We start from the raw sequence: 21,465 nt of genomic DNA on the forward strand, positions 1-21,465 counted from the left end.
CATTCAGATGCTTATTTGCCTGGATATCACTATAAATTGTGGTATCATAATTGAGCAGATTATGAGCTATTTGCGCAGTATGCTTACCAACAATTAATTTATTTGCTTCATGTCATATTTAATGATAATTACATGGTTTGGTTTTACACAAATTTGGTTAAACAGTGTTGCCTGATTTGTGGTTCAGTCTATCATGTAAACATAGCCAAAGAGAAGCGGGAATCAAGTTATCCCGTTTATTGATTGTACAGGGCCTCCAGCTTTTATTTTAAATTTTAGAAAATCCACACTATGCAATAGTAGGCAATTTAAAAAAAAACTCTTATTATTAGGAATTGGGCTTTAGTTTCCACCATTCCCAATTAGCATGATTTTGGAACTGTTAAGATTTGCATCTTAATATTTTCATTGTATTGTTTTTTATATTGCTAAGAGTCTGATTCAGACTGTAGTGAGAGAGAAATTAATATCTGAAGGTTGATGTGAGTAGCCTCCATACAGGGCTGTCAAACTTGCGCCCCAGATGTGTCATGCGCTAGCCATGCCCACTCCCAATTTAGCGAAAGGGGGAGTCCCAATACATCATGTGACGCCACGAGTTTGACACTCCTATGCTATGAGGTTGGTGTCAAATTGATTATATAGATTTTCTCCATAACAATCTTTCCCCAGATCTGACCTCTAAGTGTTCCAGTAGTTCATTCATTGCTGTTGTAGACAGTCACTCCATCCTTCTTCTCTTTCCTTTCACCATCATTGGCGTTATAGCCTTTTCCAGAGAGCTATGTCAAAGTACGGCAATTGGATCCTGGTTATTTGGGATTCAAGTGGTTGATTTGTTGGCTGAGAATAGTTTGCTTATTTGTTTAATTTGAATAAACTCTGCATTGCTTTGTTTGATGATGTTTATTTTTGGGGAAGTCCATGGTATTCTCAAGAGTCTTCTCCAACACCCAAGTTTAAAAGCATCAGTATTTTTCCTACCCTGCTTCTTCAGAGTCCAACTTTCACTTCCCCAGTGTCACAGGGACTTTATGGCTTGCACTATTCTGATCTTTACAAGAAGAGACACATCATAGCATCTAAATATTTTTTCAAAGGCCTTTATGGATGGCAGCTCTATTGAGTGCTAATCTGCAGTATATGTTTTAACAGCTAGTTCCTTTGTTATTAATGGTTGGTCCTAAAAGACAAGTTATCTGCCACTTTATTTATTTATTTATTTATTGAACTTATTAGTCGCCCCCTCTCCCCACAGGGACTCGGGGCGACGTACAGAGCAATAATCAAGATAGCACCATAAAATCGTGCAGAGGAGGTAAAAATAAGTCCATAAATAAGCATACTTACAAAGTTTAAAACCCCAAAAATATTAAAAACAAAATTTCCCATTGTAAAATGACCTGGGGTGGCAAGATAGTAACGTTATGCCAGGCCGGCTTGACAAAACAGGTAGGTCTTCAGCTTCATACGGAAGGAGCGAAGATCGGTTGTTGTCCGGATGTCTGGGGGGAGGTCATTCCAAAGGGTAGGGCCCACCACAGAGAAGGCCCTACTCCTGGGCACCGTCCCCAGGCACTCTCTAGAGGACGGCACCCGGAGTAGCCCCTCCCTGTGTGAGCGAGTGGGTCGCAGGGATGTATGGGGCAGGACGCGATCCCGCAGGTAACTTTGACATCTTCAATGTCAATTCTAAGGCTAGTAGTCATTTAAAAAAAACATTTTAGCGCCATTATTTTTCATTGTACTTCTTGACCTAAATTATCTTATAGGTAAGGAATATTGGAATGAAATGCTCGTTGTGTTTTTTTTTAAACTTTCAGTTTACTTGCAGTTTTTGAACTACTTGGCTCAGAGACCTTTAGAAATTTGTTGCTGAGCATTTAGAGATCTAATGTAGATCACAAACTACTCTGTTGATTCTATGTCTATATCCTATTGGTTGTAAAGATGTGCTGTATATTTTTTTATTGTAAAAACTAATGTCTCAAAGGTGCTTTTCAAAAGGCAAGTGAACCTCTCTTTTTTTGGCTTATGGTTGAAAATGTTTTGCTTTTTGTTCAAGAAGCTTCTTCAGTTCTTTTCAATAATATAATTTATATTCAGTTCTTTGGGACAAGGCAGACATGGAACCATGAAAGTGGTCAACTCACTGTGCCCTTTAATGCTAATTAAACTCAAACGTGAACATTCGTGACAGGTAACTATATTCTGAACACATCTAGCGATTGTCCAGTTGATAGACTGATCACCCTTTAGGTTTTTCTTGCATGCATTAAACAACAGTTAAAGGGAAGAAGGCAGAAGGTTAGGAAGAAAGGGAAGGCTATTTTAGTAGGCTACATCGTTAATTATGAAAATGTCACCTATACAGGTAAGTCCTCAACTTACCACAATTGAGCCCAAATTTATGTTAAGTGAGAAAATTGTTTTGCTCTATTTTATGACTTTTCTTGCCACATTTGTTAAGTGAATTACTGCAGTTGTTATATGAATAACTCAGTTGCAAAATTAATCTCCTCATTGACTTTGCTTGTGAGAAGATCACAAAAGGGGATCGCTTGATTCCAGGACACTGCAACTGTCATAAATGTGAGTCAATTCTCAAGCATCTCAATGTAAATCACATGACCACAGGGATGCTACAATGGTCATAAGTGCGAAAAAGTCATAAATCACTTTTTTCAGTGTCACTATTACTTTGAACTGTCACTAAACGAACTGTTATATAAGCCAAGAACTAGCTGTAACTTATTCTTTCCAAGGCATAGATTACAGCATTCCATTACTATTCAATGTCAAGATGCGATTACTGGTTGCTGTTGCTTACAGCCAAGATGTGGAGGCAACAAAGGTAGTGATTAGGATTCAGTATGGTTCCCACTCAGCTATTTATGAACAGACGTTTGTTTAACCATTCTGGTACCAGCTGTCAACACACACAAAAGGCACAACAAAAGAAATATCGCTATATCTAAAACCATGTAAAACCCGAAGGCATTAAAATTTATTAAATGATGCAATAACTGAATTCTTTATTTACAATAGCATTATTTAACATCAAATAAGCAAATAGCATCAGCAAAGCAATATTAACTTGCATAAATGTATTTAAAATTTCTCTGAATATATCTAACTTTGCATAAACTGCTCACACTAGAAATACAAACATCAATGCAGGTGAACAAAGTGATGTTCAAAGTTAACTCAGTCTTGAAAATAAATCACAACCTGAAAACACTGTAAGCTTTCTCCTGAAGAACCATAGTTTATATATTGCTTAGTTTTACCCTTGTATAATCTTTTCATATACACACACTCATACACACCTCAGATGTAACTTCATGAGGAACTGTACAAATAAAACTCACGAATGACCAAAAGGAAAAAAAAAAAGTCAATGTTTGAAGTAATGTGTCCATCATCTCTACTCAACGACTGAAAGCTAAGTGATGATGCGCTTATTCCAAAATTGTACACAATTCACTATACAAATATAATACATCAGACAGCTATGTAGGAATATACAAGACTTAAAAACAGATCTAAGGCATTATGCTAGATTTTAGCATTTTGAGGTTCTTGCACATAGCTTTACCTGTAGTAAGAAACTTAAAAGATTTTGTTTTAGTCTACAAAGAAACACCAGGGAGAAAAAATCTAATTAAAAACCAAAGCCACTACAGTAATTTTGTTTTGTGCAGAGAATGCTTTTGCTCTTAGGCAGCAATACTACCATACAAATACTAGAAAACTTTAAAGTCACACCAACAATTAATGGCTTAAATTGCATTTCAAAACTGATTGTGTATCTTTGGGTTTTGCAAGTAGAGCTGAACCATCTTTTCATGTGTTAAGCCCATATGAACTCTGTTTTTTTAAAAATACAGATTAAAAATGCTTTGTATAAATGGCAAAAAGCATTGCTTTTAGTTAATACAGACCAATATAAAGACTGGGAGAGGGGCAATCTTTTAAGTTTGAGAAATATTTGAAATAACTAGTGAAATGTTGAACAAGATGTTTATTATCAGCTTACCTGGACATGATTGAATGCTTCTTTGCCCTGTAGAATTATCTATTTTTCTGACTTAATACATCTTGCTTTTTCACACTTTTGTATGAGAGAACACTGATGTTCCAACATAAATCCAATTACTATCTTTAGCAACTTTATTTACTGAATAAGAAATACTGTTTATAAAAAAATTAAAACAACTGACTTGGCATCATTACTGTTGTACCTAGTGTGAATATTATACTCAGAAAATGCTTAAAACCACTGCCTTTAATTAATTTAAATGAAAGGAAAAATCAGCGATTCCCTGGACATTGCTGATAATACAAACACTTCATTTTATACTCAGTTGAAATTATCACTAGACGGTGCTAATATATTTTGAATTGGGTCTTATTTAAAATAATTTATTTGCCTACTAATCTATTAAAGCATGATTGAAAAATAATCCGTTTCAAAACTATTTTTATCGTCCAATTTAGAATAGTTTAATTCCGTTAATCTTCAGATAATGTGTGTGTTGTTCTATTTATTGGTATTCATATTCTCTCAATAATATAGAGCTCGGGGCTGACATTTTGTTTATTTCCACCAGATGGCTCGGATGTTTGAATAACCAACTTTTGAGTCTGGTGACTAGTGAGAAATACAGTTTTCCCTTCTAAGGGGTAAGAAAGCCATTCAACAGGAAACAGATAATTTGAAATGCATTCTATATATTCCATAGCATGTTCTTTTCAGCATTCTATGTAAGTCAATTCCTTTGTATATTTTAACTCTCATTGCAAGCAAACACCAGGTTTCAAGATAACAAGCCTTCTATTTCCAAGGACATGAATATTGACACAGAAAATATAAAATGCATTGCACTTTAAGTAACATTTAAAATTTGAGTTACAGTTATGAAAATGTAGATTAAGTGGAACAGAAGAACAGGAGGTCGAAAACAATCAGTTTCCTGATATTTCAAGTCCTCAAAAACTGATGTCAGCTTATATTAAAAGAATACTCAGACCACAGCTGGTAAGAGTATAACCACTTTCAGAAGTGGTCGGCTGAACAACAGTTTTGCTAAGATTATTACGAAAGAATATAAACATACAAAAAAAGTCAAAAATTGGCTCCTACACTGGCTGCATATAAGGTTAGATAAATGACTTATGAGCAGAATTGCATTTAGAAAAAGAAGTCTCAAGCTTACAAATTAGGTCTAATCAAGGCATTGTAATCCTTTACAAAACACATTTTTCCCCAGGAGACACGCACAGTTATGAAGATATCTAATTTAATACTGAAGTACCTCATTTGGAAATCAACTCCACAACATGTATACCTCACAAAATTATACAGTTAAAACACTAAAATCTTCAACTTAAATTATTGCTTGTTTACATAGAAACTGTTTTGTATGTACCTTACAAAACTTCCTCAAAGTCCACACTGCTTCAAAATAATTGAACACATGATGGTTACTTCTGTAGTGATATCTGCTATAGCTTAAGTCATTGTTTTCCCTAAATATGGAGATGGGAAAGTAGAAAATTTATTGTTTAAATCAGATGCCTTTGGCTCTGATATCATGCCACAATCCTGCCACTTCCATCACCAAGAAATGCACCTTTGTTCAAATGAAATTATTCAGCAACTAATTTACCTGCAACCTAGAACTTAGGTAACATATCTAGGACTATAACGGGGATTATACTTTTAGCTAACCTATCAGAAAGTCCAAGTGAAGGCAGGAGAACAGGGATACTAAGATTAGTTAATTTTAAGGAAGCCGAAATCAACATGTGAACTTAAATTCTGTGACTGACTCATGATTTTATCCCAAAGTGATTAAAAAAGCTTTAAAAGCCCTCTCAGAAGATGTTTTAACCCATTTAAAATTACTTAAATAGACTTAAATCTATTCAAAACCAAGTAAGTTTGTTCAATAGAATAGCATATCTAGCCACTAGATTATATACCTATTCTCCTCATTTTATCATCTGTCACTCTGGAATTCATAATTTGGTCTACTCCCTACTTCACAAAGTGTCCTAATACAAACCATTGATTTCCAGATGAAACTGAATCCTTTGCACTTGACCGTGTAGCTAAGGAAAACAAAAACAAAAAAAAGCCCAAATAAAAATCTAAATCTAAAACAGAACAGAATGAGATCATGGTTGGTTTTCCTTAAATACATACATTTAAATACATTCAATCTGACACGTTTTATGAAAACTGGCTATCAACATTTACTTTGCAGGAGAGATCTAAGTTGCACTAAGGTGAATGCAGTGAACAGGCTGAGCAATTGTCTGTACGCTAGCTTCAGACTGTCAAAGAAGAGACTGCTCTTCCACCAAGAAGGGTTTGATGTCACTCAAGAATGACGCTCTTCTGTTTGCAGCACTCAATTCTCATTTCTCCAGTACGACGTGCTTGGCAGAAAAGATGAAGCAAACAGACACAGGCCTCTCTTCAAACTAGCAAGTAGTTCAGAATGGGGAGCCCAATCAATTGAAGACACAGTCAATCTTCAGGGTCAGCAATATTTCTGTAAAAGAAAGCAAGAACATTTATAATTATTCAATTAATTAAGCGTACACTTTTATCTTTTGCTGACTTCAAATAATTAGAAAAAAACAGAGAGCTTTTTAGGCTGACTTAAGATATAGTAAGGAACAATCTCCAAAACACCATCAACCGATGATGGAATACATGACTGAATGAAAACCTAGAAGCATAAAATTAATACTAAAATCAACAAACAAACAATTAATGAAAAAGATGTTGTCCTTTTTGCAAAAATCCTGGTATTATCCAAAATCCATCAATAAAAGTGTATCATCTGATTGGACCCAGGATTTGTGTCTTCTCTTGTTTGCCTGTCTGTGGAACACCATCCCATGCCCCAAAATCATCTGGCTGCAATCCTGCCACTCTTTAAGAACACCGGGAAGACCTGGTTCTCCCTTAGACACTAGGACATGTTGACCTGAACTGGTGTAGTGTGAATATACAGGTGTCAGGTTTGATCACAATATTATATAATTTTTTAAAAATAAATGATGCTTTTGTATTGTGATTTGTTTTAACCTTGTTAGCTACTTAAATTGCTCTGTGAGTCGGTGGCCATATAAATTAAATAAATCAATAAATAACCAAATAAATAAAACATTATTTAACACTGAATAAGAGGCAAGCTGAATTTTCAAGAAACTGCATTTCATAGCCTGGAGGGGGAGGGGTCATGTAGGAGAGCTCCGTAAGATGGACAGAAATAGGTTTCTGCAGCAGCATCATTATAGAATAATTTTTCAGCATATCTTAAGAATCAGAAAGATTTTTAATAGGAGGTTCAGCCCTTCAGATAGTCCTAAAACATTTAGGACTTCAGCATATATATGTGTCAAACTTTTGAGCATGTTTCTCTCTCTCTCTCTCTCTCTCTCTCTCACACACACAGTGTATATCCCTAGTGCCTTGTAACGGAGTGAGCTCCTTTTACTTGTCCCGGCTTCTGCCAACCTAGCAGTTTGAAAGTATGCAAAATGCAAGTAGAAAAATAGGAACCATCTTTGGTGGGAAGGTAAGAGAGTTCCGTGCACCTTGTCCATGACCACGGAGACGTCTTCAGACAATGCTGGCTCTTCGGCTTTGAAACGGAGATGAGCACTACCCCCCAGAGTCAGGAACAAGGGGAACCTTTACCTTGCACTTAAAGAACAGTCCAAGATTATTTTTATCCAGGAATTTTGTTGTTGTTCATTTGTTAAGTTCTATCCAATTCTTCGCAACCCAATTGACCATACCTGCTAGGTCCTCTTGTCTTCCACTGTCTCCAGGAGTTTGCCCAAATTCATGTTCAATGACATTATCTAACCATACCATCCTCTGTTGTCCTCTTCTCCTTTTGCCCTCAACCTTTCCCAAGATCAGGGTCTTTTCCATGAGCCTTCTCTTCTCATGGAAAGGCCAGAGTATTTGAGCTCCAGCTTCAATATCTGTCCTTCCAAAGAACAGTCAAGTTGTTTTCCTTTAGGATTGACTGATTTGATCTCTTTGCAGTTAAAGGGACTCAAGAATCTTCAATAACACAAACAATCGAAAAATATAGTTCTTCAGGCACTCTGTTGTTAGTTGTGAAGTCGTGTCCAATCCATCACGACCCCATGGACAACGTTCCTCCAGGCCTTCCTGTCCTCTACCATCCTCTAGAGTCCATTTAAGCTCAGGCCTACTGCTTTGGTGACTCCATCCTGCTACCTCATTCTCTGTCATTTCCTTCTTCTTTTGCCCTCAATCTTTCCCAGCATTAGGCTCTTCTCCAGTGAGTCCTTCCTTCTCCTTAGGTGGCCAAAGTATTTGAGTTTCATCTTCAGGATCTGGCTTTCTAAAAAGCAGACCGGGTTGATCTCCTCTAGGACTGACCGGTTTGATCACCTTGCAGTCTAAGGGACTTGCAGGAGTCTTCTCCAGCACCATAGTTCAAAGGCCTCAATTCTTTGGCGCTCAGCCTTACATTGCAACTGGGAAAACCATAGCTGTGACTATACACACTTTTGTTGGCAGGGTGTATTCTCTGCTTTTTAGTATGCTGTCTAGATTTGCCATAGCTTTCCTCCCCAGAGGCAAGCGTCTTTTAATTTCTTGGCTGCAGTCCCCATCTGCAGTGATCTTGGAGCCCGGGAAAATAAAATCTGTCACTACCTCCATTTCCTCCCCATTTATTTGCCATGAACGTAGTTTTCTTAATGTTGAGTTTCAAGCCAACTTTTGCATTCAACTTCTTCTAGAGCAGTGGTTCTCAACCTGTGGGTCGGGACCCCTTTGGGGGTCGAACGACTCTTTCACAGGGGTCGCCTAAGACCATCGGAAAACACATATTTTCGATGATCTTAGGAACCGAGACATCAATTTTATGGTTGGGGGTCACCACAACATGAGGAACTGTATTAAAGGGTCGCGGGAAGGTTGAGAACCACTGTTCTAGAGGCTCTTTAGTTCCTCTTCACTATTTGCCATTAGAATGGTATCATCTGCACATCTGATATCATCTGCATACCTCTCTACGTGACCTTAAGTCTGTTCACCATCTCAACCGTATATTCTTAAGGAATATTATTTAAGTCATACCTGAATGGTCTAGTGGTTTTCCCTACTTTCTTCAATTTAAGCCTGAATTTTAAAATAAGAAGCTCTCGATCTGAGCCACAGTTAACTCCAGGTCTTGTTTATACTGATGTATAGACCTCCTCTATTTTTGACTGCAAAGTACATAATCAATCTGTTTTCTGTATTGACCATCTGGTGATGTCCATAAGTACTACATATTATGTAGAGTCACCTCTTGGGTTGGAAAAGAGTTTTTGCTATGACCAGGATGTTCTCTTGACAAAATTCTGTTAGCTTTCATCCAGGAAATAATTGAAACTTAATTTAAAACAGGAAATGGACAACTTCACATTTCAGGGCTGTATCAGTTCATGAGCACCTTTTAGCTCACTCTGAATATGACTATTGAAAATGGACAGCAGTTGCCAGCCATTTGTAGTAGCAATTTCATAAAAAGACCTACAACAGGCATAATAAGACTTAACTCCAGGGACAGTCATAAAGAAACTCATGCTATTAACCATTTGGATGGCCATCAATTATGGTCCTTAGACCTTCAACAAACTTAAGTGAAGCCCAAGGTTAACTAAAGTTACCCACTCTAATTGAGCTAGTGTCACAGTTGGAATATTTATTACTTCATACCCGTGATGCATCTCCCTCCTGCTTTATCATGTCCATTCCAGGTAGTTGGTTTTGAAAAAGACTGCCTCCTCTCATCGCAGGATCATTGACCTGAGAAAGGACAATGTTTTAACTCAGTCACAGAAACAAAAGGCATAACAAATCCAAACCTTCACTCATGCCCCTTCCTTTTGTTTAATAAAATATTCCCAACTGATAGTTGAGGAATCTATTTTAGTACCATGCCTATCTTTGAATCTCTTTCTGTTTTCTACAACACATTATTATTTGACTGCATAATTTTCTGACTTGTCCTACTGTCAGTTTGCTATTTTGAAACAGGAGACAGCAAACGGAGATAGATTGAAAAGATGGAAAATGAGCATATAATAAAATAAAGCTTTATTGCAACTGACTCAAAAAACTTTCATAGAGATATAGCTTTGTCAGAGGCTTTTAAAAAATGGTATTTTTGATACTGACACTATTTCACAACACCCCAAAGATCTGCTTTTGCCAATGGGTCTGGGAAATTGGAAAATGGCTCACTGATTGTTTGTTGTCACCAAGGGGGTGGGGGATTATTGTTTTATTGTTTATCCCCTTTTATATTGGATTTTTTTATTGTTTGTAGGCTGCCCATAATCACTGAGAGTGAATAGGTGGTCATGTAAATCCAATAAATACATTAAATAAATAAACAGAAAAAATAAAAAAAAATCTGCTAAAATAAATAAATAAATAAACAAACAATTAAATAAATTATTAAATAAATAAATATGCTTGCAGCACACTAAAAGCATGGCTAGAACACACATATTAAATAAATTAAAGAGATCACACTGGAATTACCATGAACACTTGACATTTTAGAATAGACCAACATAGAAACATCATTAATAAAACTGAACAATCATTAATTTAACTACAATTTATAAACAGAGAAAGACATTAAAGGTAGTTTTAAGGTGACAATTGGATTTAGTCAAAAAACAGAGCCAGAAGTAGATTATGTAATACTTTTAACTACTGAGAGATGGAAGGAGGTTGATTCAAATCCCCATTTTCTACTAAAGACCAACTGGCCCAGGTTGCATAAGTGTCCTCCAATGCTTTGTGAGAACAATGCTCTAAAATCTCATTCAGTATGGGCAATGTATGGATTTTGCATCTCAGTGGAGAAAGGGGTTACATGTCACTTTCTCTTCCCTGCTTGTCACCCACTCTTTTTTCTTTCTGACATCATATTTTCTAATTGCCAAGCAGAATTCTGTCAGGAAAAGAACAAGCAGCTCTTCCCAGAAATGACCATTTGGGCTTGCATTGCAGTTGCCCATCTGTGACTTCGATGGAGTGGTAAATATTTGGAAAATCCACTATACTGCACATCCATTAGAAGAATGAGCAATTCCTGAAATTCATACTTTTAATATAACTAGTATGATTTATAGTACAACATTAGCAAAATATTTTGATGTCAAAAGTAAATCTATTTTTAAGTATGCCAGGCTGAGATTCTCACCTGCTCGGGACCCATGGAGGGCAACCCTGATGTAGGCACAGAGGTTGCAGAGGTCATGCTGATCTGCCCTGTCATCTGGTTCATGTTGTTCAACCCAGCACTATTGGCCACCATGGACACATTGATGCTCATGTTGTTATTGTATATGCTGGCATTTGCTTGCTGCCCAAAGTGTGGTGGAGATTGTTGTGAAAACATGCTACAGGATAAAGTACAATGGCCATGTCAGAATCAGAAAGATAACACTTATAGGACTCACATATTCCTGAACTCTTCAAGGAATCACCTAAGTCAGTGATGGCTAAACCTTTTGTACTTGTGTGCCGAAAGTGCGTGCACATACGCGCATGCCCACACCCATAATACAATGCATATGTGACCCGCTCTGCTCGCTCTCCTTGCCACCCGTGGATGCCTACACTGTTATAGGTGTTATGTCTGACTTTATTCATCTCTAGTATTCATCTCCATTGTTCAGTGATGTATTTCCTGCCTCTCTAGGATTTACCTCTATCTGTTCCTGTGAGGCACTTCCTGTTCCTTTTGGATGTATATAGTTATGTTCCCGATAGCTTGTTTAGTGTTTTAACTGCATTTAGATTAAACAACACGCGCTGCAGAGACCCAAAAATCAGCTGGCCAGAGGGAAGCACGTGCATGCATGGTGGAGCTCAGATGGGGTGACGGCTCGCGGGCCAGAAGATAGGCCTCCAGGTGCGACCTGTGGCATGCGTGTCACAGGTTTGCCCATCACGGACCTATGTGATTGGATGCGCATAAGTATCTCTTCCAATAACAAAAGGCGATCCATCCTTTTGTTTAATCAGAATCTCTATCTATTTCTCGGTCAAATAAAACTCAGATCATATTATAAGAAAAAAGTTACAAAGAATTCTAAAAGTCTTCCCATTGTGAGGCAGTTGGTGAATAGAGTGTACAAAGAAGCTATGTGACAGTAATTCAAACCAGGAGGTTACAAAATGCAGCCAAAATACATTCTGAATCTTGAAAAGTACCTATTTCCACCAATATTGCCTTGCCCCCATCCGTTTATCTCTGTAGAAGACTGATAGGCAGGATTGGCCTGAGATTGTTGCATCAAAGGATTCTGAGTATGAGCCATTCTTGGGGACATCAGGGGACTCTGTGGAGTGGTAGCTCCGGTGAAGCCTGGATCAGGCTGCTGATTTATTCCTAGAAAAGATAATAGGAACTTCAATCATGTTTACAGGACAATTAAGACTACATGCTGTAATACAAAATGTCCATTATGAATTCATCTATTTGAAGAGGATTCACTGAACAATAACAAAGCTTTCAATTGTTCCTTACTGTTGCTTTCCTATCATATATACTGCAGAGCTTGCTTACTGTTTTAATTTGCCCTCATTGTGATCAATAGCAGGTAGTGACATCTGCTGGAGATATTTATATGACTATATTCAAGAAGAATTTTCCAAAAAAAAAAAACCCTCTTCCAGGGGCTGATGCCTATATATTATATAAAAAATAGATCAAGAAATCAAGTAATACCCAAACAATCTCATTAAATAAGTGGAAATGACACTATGACAAACAAGGTGTTGATATACAATGCTTAATACCATTAACAACATGTAAAAACCATTCAAACTCATGTATACTTTTAGAGTTGTCATTTCATAGAAATCATTTGTTGAAGAAATGAACACCCTTTTATTTTGATTTTAACTTAGGATTCCAAATTTGAAAAATCGGATGTTTTACCCAAGATGTGACATTGGGTCAATATAAAAGTAGCTTCGATAGATAGATAGATGATAGATAGATAGATAGATAGATAGATAGATAGATAGATAGATAGATGATAGATAGATAGATAGATAGATGATAGATAGATATAAATATGATAGATGATAGATGGATGGATGAATAGATGATAGATAGCTAGATGGATGATAGCTAGATAAATAGGTGGATGGATGGATGGATAGTTAGATAGATGATAGATAGATAGATAGATATAGTTAGATGATAGATATATATGAGATAGCTAGCTAGCTAGCTAGATAAGATTAGATGGATGGATGGATAGATAGACAGAGATAGATAGATAGGATATGATAAGATGATATGTAGATATGATAGATGATAGCTGGATAGATGGATGGATGGATGGATAGATGGATGATAGAGAGATGATAGATATATATGATAGATAGATAGATAGATAGATAGATAGATAGATAGATAGATGATAGATAGATATAGTTAGAGACAGACAGATGGCAGGCAGGCAGAATTTTCAAAAGGCTTGCAAGCTAAAATATCTCTTTGTGGTCCTCATTCCACAATTATTTTCCAGACTCTTAGTGAGCTATCTTACTCTAAGAGTCTTCCTTGCAATTATAAGATTAAAAACTATGATCCAAAGAAGAAACTGAAACTCTTATAGGCAGTAAAGTCTGACGAAAACTTTTTTTTAAAAAAAAGCTCAATACCATAATTTGGAGGAAATGGAAACTGCTGGGTGTTTGTCTGGGGAATCCGTGGGTTGCTCATGGTTGCTGGTATTCCCCCAGAGGCCACCATACTTGGCGTCATATTCATACTCTGGCCCCGCATCATCAGTGTTCTCTGTTGAACTTGGTGCATCTGTCTATGCCTCAGGTGTTGGCTCAGTATCTCTCTCTGCCTCTGGGCTAACATTTGAGAATTAATATTTCCCTACGAAGAAGGCAAAGTGTTTATCAGTGTAAGTAGCTGGAAGGCATTTTCAGAGTCTGATTTAGCACAGATGACAGTTTTGAAGACATACATGATAAATATGTTGCTGATATGCAATTAAAGTAAAGCAAGTAAAGCCTATTCATATTAAGACTAGCATTCAAACTGTTGTTTGAAAATAAATTCTAAAAAATCTAAGAAAATCAGTTGTACCTTATCTTATAAATAAATGTCTCGGTTAAAAAGGTGTGTGTGTGTGTGTGTGTGTGTGTGTATTTCGATTTTGTTTTTCCTTGTTAAAATACTGGTGGATTCACTGAAATATTCCGTGGGAAGGACACTTCGTTTGAAGTTATCTCAAGGAAACGTTTTTCACTTTATACACATTATAATTAGTTTTAATTATATTTTAAGAATTTGAAGCAAACATTTTAAACTTCAAAATATCTTGTCTTAGTGAAATGGCTTTTGGCGGTATGGACTGCTTTAAGTGTTTGGATAATATTGCATGCTTGAAACAGTGTGTCTCATGCTTAAAACAGTTTTTAGCTACAGAAGACTTCCAAAACACTCAAAATAGCCCATTTTGCATTAGAAACAATCAAACATTTGTTTAGAATATTCTGTGTTCCAAATAATGCGCTCTGAAATGTAAACTGTTCAATTAAAAACGTTTTGCACAGCAGGACTATATTCTTTCATATAGTCACTACTCAAGCTGGTATTGAATTTAAAATATTCTCATATAAAGAAGGACGATCTAAGTAATATAGGCCACATACAAGTTAAATAAATAAATACTTCGTACAATACTAGAACATATGGTGCAGTTGCAGAAATTATGAAATGAGTAAAAATCTACAGAAAAGAAAAATTGTCAGTACCTGTTCCCTCACCTGTGTAGGTACTCCAGGTCTTAGAGACAGGTTCATACTGGAAACATTCCCCATCTGATTGATCAATGGCTGGCGATTCTAGGTAAGAAAAACAATCCAGATACATATACACACACAATAGGAATAAGAAATGGATTTTATGAAAGTGCCATTTCAATAAAGACCATAATTACCAGTATATCATATTTTGTTGTGCAGCTCAATCTGAATAGCTCATTACACCAACAACACTCAGTGACAGAAATGTAACACATACAGGTACTCTTGATTTAGGACAAGATTAGGACTAGAGTTTCCATTGCTAAACAATACAGTTGTAAAGTGTGATTCTATTACTTAGCAATAACAAGCCCTGCAGTCCCAGTTGCCATCATTAACTGAATCCCACAATTATTAGATAAGTTAATTTCCTCCTGGCTTCCTCCAATCAAAGTCTGGGGAAGCTGGTAGGAAGTTACAAGTGCTAGACCTATAGGCAGGTAAGTAGCTGCTGCTGGGTGTGAGACAGAGCAAAGGAGTGTGGAGGAGTGTGGAGGAGAGTTGGAGAAGGTGCGCAACAAGTGTGTCATGGGTATGCAAGAGGCACCTTGGGAACGGACGAGGGTGGACCGGCACTGCATGGATTGGGAGCATGAGAGAGGTACTGTGTGAGTTGGGGAGAATGCATGAGTGGCCAGCAGGAATGCAGAAGGCTAGGGGAAGTGTGCGAGTGGGGGAGACTTACCCCAACAACTTGTAATTTTTCTGCTAGCTTCTCCTATGACTTTCTAGGGAAGATGGCATGGAACTGGTGATCATGTGATCACAGGGTGCTTGGCAACCAGTCACAAGTGTGAATGGGTTACCAAGCACCCAGATTGCGATCAAGTAGTCATAGGGGTGCAGAAACCCTGAGGATCAGTTGTAACCACCATTACTTCAGTAACTTTGCAGAGTTGCTGAACAAATGGTTGTAAGTTGAGGAAAACCCAGAAAAAAAAATGCTGGCAAAATGTATTTGCCATCTCGAGGGAAAGAAATGTTATTTTGTTCTGTTCTTAAATTCAAGCAAGTTCTCTGATGTAATATCTTACAACTTATGAGAAGAAATACTTCTGGTTATTTTTTTAAAAAATGAAAGTAATATACGTCCTATGGTTTACAAGGTTAAAGAGTTATCAAAAACACCACTTCGAAGCTTCGAAGACATATGAAAGAAATGAATACTCTGGATGAAAATAAATAAATAGCATTCGAAAAAGAACATTTACAGATAGGTTCACATTTCATTCATACATAGTGAAATATTCTAGAAGCCATTGACAAACATGGTGCTGGTCAAAGAAACATAAAATGAGTACCTGCTGTGCTTGAAGCCGATGCTGCAACTGCAATCTCAGTTGATTGGGTGGGTTTTGCACTAGACCAGTAGGCCTCAGACCAGGCCTAGGTTGCATCCGTAGCGCTGCATAACCTGGCCGCTGTGCCATTGGGTGAAAGTTTGGGTCCTGCAGTGGTGTGTAATTGCCTTGGGCCATTTGAGCCTGAGATGCATACTGTTGTGTGAAAACTGGTGCCTTTTGTTCTAGAATGATGTTTGGTTCCTGGTTTGAGAATGATTCTGGATCCACTCCTTGGGTCTGCTGAAGAAAAAAAAAAAGCATAAATATATATATATATAAAGCTTTGGAGCCCACATATGTAGAGAACACGGAGAAACATAGCTGAGACACAGCTGCGACAGAACTCTATGCAGCCTATGGTTAAAAGTGATATATATAGCTTCATCTCCCCCTCCCTCCCATCATTTTTCTGTAATGTTTGTCTAATACTTATTTTCTGTGCTGAAGCTTTTTCTAGAAATTCATAATATATGCATAAATAATAATAAATATAACAACAACAACAACAACCTACTTGGAACAGCTTATATCCTCCAACGTTACCTTAACAGTTCCTAGGTCCTTGGTTAGGACTCAAGATGTTGAGCTACCAACCAGCCCCAAAGGCTGTGAATCTCACCAAAGATTGACCACACAATAACAACAACAACAAATATATTTATTATTTAAAATATTTCTGGACAGTTTCCCATTGACATTTGTTAAAATAAATTTTAAAAACTATATCACAAACTGAAAGAGCGCATAGTAGCTGGGGAAGGTCAACATAAAAAGAGGTGAGGGTTCTTTTAAAAAATAAAAAAATATTTAAAATATTTTAGCCTTTGCTTGCTGGTGTTTCACAAAAAAACACTCGCTGAGCAGGTGTCCCTTCCAGCAATCAAGAAGCCGTGATTTAAAAGACAAGCCATGGGCCCTCATCCCCCATATTGTCATTACAACAACAATCCTATCGGAGGACATGAAGCATATTGTCAACATTACCTGGTGTAGCTCTGAATAGCAGAGGAGGAATGGTGTTTGAAACAAGGAAGTAATTGTCATATAGTTAATTTCAAGAAGCTTAAGTCCAGGACCCAGAAAGTTTGAACATACATTTTTAGAAATATCCAATATAGCAATTACCTGGCTGACAAGTTCTGGTATTCCAAGAGCTCTATCAATTTCTTCTAGACCATCAAAATTCCTTAGTGCCATATAAAGCTGATCAAGGAGAGTTCCTTCGTCACTTGGAGACTCAGAGGCAGGATGCTGACACATCAAGTCATCCGGAGAGCCTACAAATGGTTGCCTACAAAGGGCACAGCTTGATGAGCAACTTGAGGGGGCAAAAACATTTACTCTTTAGATATTCCAAATTAACTGGATGTTACATACATTAGGTGTGCTAGTTTGTAAGGCAGATAAGTTGAAAGCAAACTCAACAATTCTCTAGAACTCAATATGTCTAGGTCAGGGTTGTCCAAACTTGGGAACTTTAAGACTTGTGGACTTCAACTCCCAGAATTCCCCAGCCAGCCATGCTGGCTGGGGAATTCTGGGAGTTGAAGTCCACAAGTCTTAAAGTTCCCAAGTTTGGACAACCCTGGTCTAGGTAAAGCATACTTAAAATGGCAAAATACTTTTTATCATGATCATTCTCTCTCTTTCTCTCTCTCTTCACACACACTAACACTAACACACCCTTACTTTTTTCGAAACTTCTCAGTCAAAACCTGAATGTAATTGTACAGACTTATTTAGGAAGTGAGAAGAAAAATTGCTACTGATTTGGAAATTTGTATAACAATGATTTGCAACAATAAATTTTGTTCATATTTATGACAGTGTATTCAATTTGACAGCTTAATTTTGTAATAAGTTACATAACAGACCTAATCAAATCATTTGAATCTGTGAATGCAGGATTTTGCTTCTCATTTTTTTAAAAAATAATAAACAGTCTATTAGGAAATCCTGATAACTAAGAAATAAATAACTGAAACTGAGTACTATTTTATCATAAAAGGAGATGAAATCTAATTAGTCCTAAAACAGAGATCAGCAAATAGTAAAAAGCAGTTGCTGGTGTGATCATATATACAAAATAATATACATGAAGGAAAAATTAAATGCTGAACAAATTATAGTCATGATACAAATTCGCTGTTCATGAAATTCAGAAATAAAAAATTGCTGACGTGAAGCAATCACTCCTGGGTTGTACTCAATGCTGTCCAATGACAGAACAGAACTGGGGCATGTGCAGGAAGAAAGGAAGATGATCATATCTGTTGCACAAATGGAAACCTACTAAAGTTATTCCTTAGCTATCCTATGTTATTGCCATTACTGCCCATTGCTTCATAAAAATTGTAACTTTTTAGTTATAGCATAAATTACATGTTCAGCCACAGATATGAGATATGGTAAAATCTAGGGGCAGTTCCACCACACTGTTCCCAATTGCTCAAAGTGGTTTGAAGCTGACTATTGATCAACTCCACTGTTACTAACCTTAAAATCTGAAAATACTAATAGACAATCTGCTTTTCCATTCAACTGTGCAATGATAGAACATGAAGTTTGACAGTCAGTCAGTGCTACACCCAGAGCTTAACTGAATGTTGCACACATTTGTTACATCATTGCCAATGAACAACCAACCCACCAACTTGCTCATTGGGGGTGGGGGGATGCAGAATTGTTGAGGCTCTACATCTTGTTTCATACAATGTCTGAATGTCTGCGGATCGAGACTAGAGACTGGCTGGAGCTCAACAACTGGAAGATAAGAGAGACCAAATTCTCACTAATGAAAAAATGGCCCATCCAAAAGATCTTGAAAGCTTTCTATAAACAGAAAGACTACTTTGTGTGTAAGTTTAGATACATCTCTACTGACTGTGGAGTACTCTATCTTTTCTGCCAAACACAGACCACAATGTGAGGCCAGAAAAGTATGGACTCCATGTGGAAGTGCCCTATTTTTACAAGTAAATAGTATGAGGCTGCATTTGCCTAAATATTTTGCTTAATGCTTGTTGTTGAGAGAGTAATTTGTGCTTACATGGTAATTTACTTAATGATTAAATTCTTATAGTTTCATAGCAGATTTTATGCTACCTTGAATAATATGTAAATGGAGTTAACAAAATATTTAAAGTAATAAAATAAAATACTAAAAACATAAAAGTTTTATTCCACTGCAATCCTGAAGGCTCCTAGGGGTACATACCGGTAGGACATACCATAGGAATTAAAAGATCCATACTTCATTTGAAATTAGGAAACATGTAAACACATAAAACACAATCAACCTGATAAAATAAGTAATAATTATAACCTATGAATTGCCTGAAAATGAGAAGTGTGGGATATAATTTTAATAGATGATAGATAGATGATAGATAGATAGAAAAATAGATCTAAATAAACTCCAGAAGAGCTCATTTTTTAAAAAAAAGGAAAAACAAGATTACCTAAGATACTGATCTTGGTATATTTTTAAAAAATGAATAATATTAAAAATTATAATCTCAATCAAATAAATTCAATTTTAATGTACTCCTTTCTCTCATCCTATTGGAAATGGCACCTTCCTTGTACTAGGTCTAGCTAAACAGGTCATGTTGAGACATCTGCCTGGGAAGATGATGTGGGAAGAATGATGCGTAGGTGTAGTTTTAAGTTGACAACCCCTTTCTACTCTGCCAATCGTTTGTCACAGTCTAGGAAAATCCTTGGCTCAGTCAAGGGATGTTTGCTGCCTTCCTTGTGCAGCAAATGGTAATAATAAGAACAATGTGAAACACCTATAGTTACTTTCCCTATGTTCATTTATTTTATTTTATTTTATTATATATTTATTTAAATTCAATTCTGGAGTCCAACAAACAGTACCAAGGCAGTTCAAAAAGAACATACTATACAGAAACAGAACAAATTAAATAAAGCAAAAAAATACAAAACAGTTAAGACTTACCTGTTCTGACTACTAAACGATGCCTGATCAATGGGCAATATACTGTCAGGCCAAGGAGCAGTCTGATTGGGAGGGGCTTGCTGTTGGGTGTACTGAGGGGCTCCCATATTCATCTCCAGTTCTGAACCGCCTGAAGAACAACCATCACAAATAAAATATCACTGGAATTACAGGTGTTGCAGAAGACCAACAATCTGCTGCTTATTGTATATATTTCCCTATACACTATAGATGAATATTTTTTACATAAACCTGGATTGGGATTAGTCAGAGACAAATTCCATTCAAATAAGACTGCTTCAAAAGAAAATAAAAATATGTTCTTATATCATCAGCATGTTATGCAAAAACATTCAAGCACATCTTTTGTCTACTGTATAATTGAACTCCCACAGCTGCATTTGTATCTAATTAAAATGTATTTGTCATCCCTGCTAATATCATAATATTCAGTATCTGCTGAAACTGTGCAGACTATGACTGGACTCCACCTTACCCATATTCATAACTTGAGATTGTAAAATCTGTCTTGGAACAGCTTGACTGTTAGGTCTCAAGGGAAGGTTGGGTGTTGGGTTACGTATCATGCCTCCTTGGATTGGCCTGTTCATGGCACTTGTTGTTGCGGCACAAGTCACTCTCACAGCAGCAGCTTGGCTACCCCAGTCTCCTGATGACATAGTGGGCCGAGGAGTATTACCAGCGATCATTCCTATTAAAACACACATATGGTTATGTTGAACTACGGCTTCAACCCAGTGCTAAACTGTTTTCAATGCCACTTTTACAATCAGCTCATAAGTCAAGCCATAATAATCAAGAATGTTTTCAAAAGTAGCAACTGGCATTGATGCAACATCTCTGCCCCACTGCCAGTTTAGAGCCATGGATAAGTATCTGAGCATATTTCTTCACAAATAGGTGCTGCAAAAAATAATAATCCAGTAAAATATGCATTCTTATAATTAGAAAAACCAGAGATCCTTGTGTTATCATATTAATTTGCTCAGATTTCAAATAGTTCAGGCAGAATTTATTTCTGAATAAACATCCTTAGGCTTATACTTTAAAACTGCAATATTATAGCATAACCAATCCGATGAAAATACATTTATCTGTACTCAGTGAAATTCTCCTGAAAATAAAAATGCCCAGCATTGGGTAAGGGTCTCATGACCCAATTCAACATATTTTATGTTAGTTTTAGGGTACTGCTGGGGTAAGTGATCCTTGTAGTCAGATGCCTG

At 36.8% G+C, this 21,465-nt stretch overlaps 1 protein-coding gene across 7 annotated transcripts in view; it reads right to left on the reverse strand.

Moving 5' to 3' along the window:
- Positions 1 to 2,978: 2,978 nt before the first annotated feature.
- NCOA2 (nuclear receptor coactivator 2) overlaps positions 2,979 to 21,465 on the reverse strand; it is a 131,624-nt gene continuing 113,137 nt past the window's right edge. For 4 of the 7 annotated variants that reach the window (XM_081951007.1, XM_081951005.1, XM_081951004.1 and 1 more), the window contains 10 exons: positions 20,715 to 20,930; positions 20,219 to 20,348; positions 17,380 to 17,572; positions 16,213 to 16,494; positions 14,873 to 14,950; positions 13,751 to 13,976; positions 12,287 to 12,464; positions 11,271 to 11,469; positions 9,770 to 9,859; positions 2,979 to 6,563 (listed from right to left, as the gene is read on the reverse strand). In XM_081951007.1, the coding sequence (XP_081807133.1) occupies positions 6,552 to 6,563; positions 9,770 to 9,859; positions 11,271 to 11,469; positions 12,287 to 12,464; positions 13,751 to 13,976; positions 14,873 to 14,950; positions 16,213 to 16,494; positions 17,380 to 17,572; positions 20,219 to 20,348; positions 20,715 to 20,930 (1,604 nt within the window). In that variant the 3' untranslated portion in view covers positions 2,979 to 6,551. The remainder of the gene's footprint in view (positions 6,564 to 9,769; positions 9,860 to 11,270; positions 11,470 to 12,286; positions 12,465 to 13,750; positions 13,977 to 14,872; positions 14,951 to 16,212; positions 16,495 to 17,379; positions 17,573 to 20,218; positions 20,349 to 20,714; positions 20,931 to 21,465) is intronic. The other 3 variants (XM_081951008.1, XM_081951010.1, XM_081951009.1) reach the window with 3 other exon arrangements.

The sequence above is a fragment of the Natrix helvetica genome (assembly GCF_964273705.1).
Source record: "Natrix helvetica genome assembly, chromosome: 4".
NCBI lineage: Eukaryota > Metazoa > Chordata > Lepidosauria > Squamata > Natricidae > Natrix > Natrix helvetica.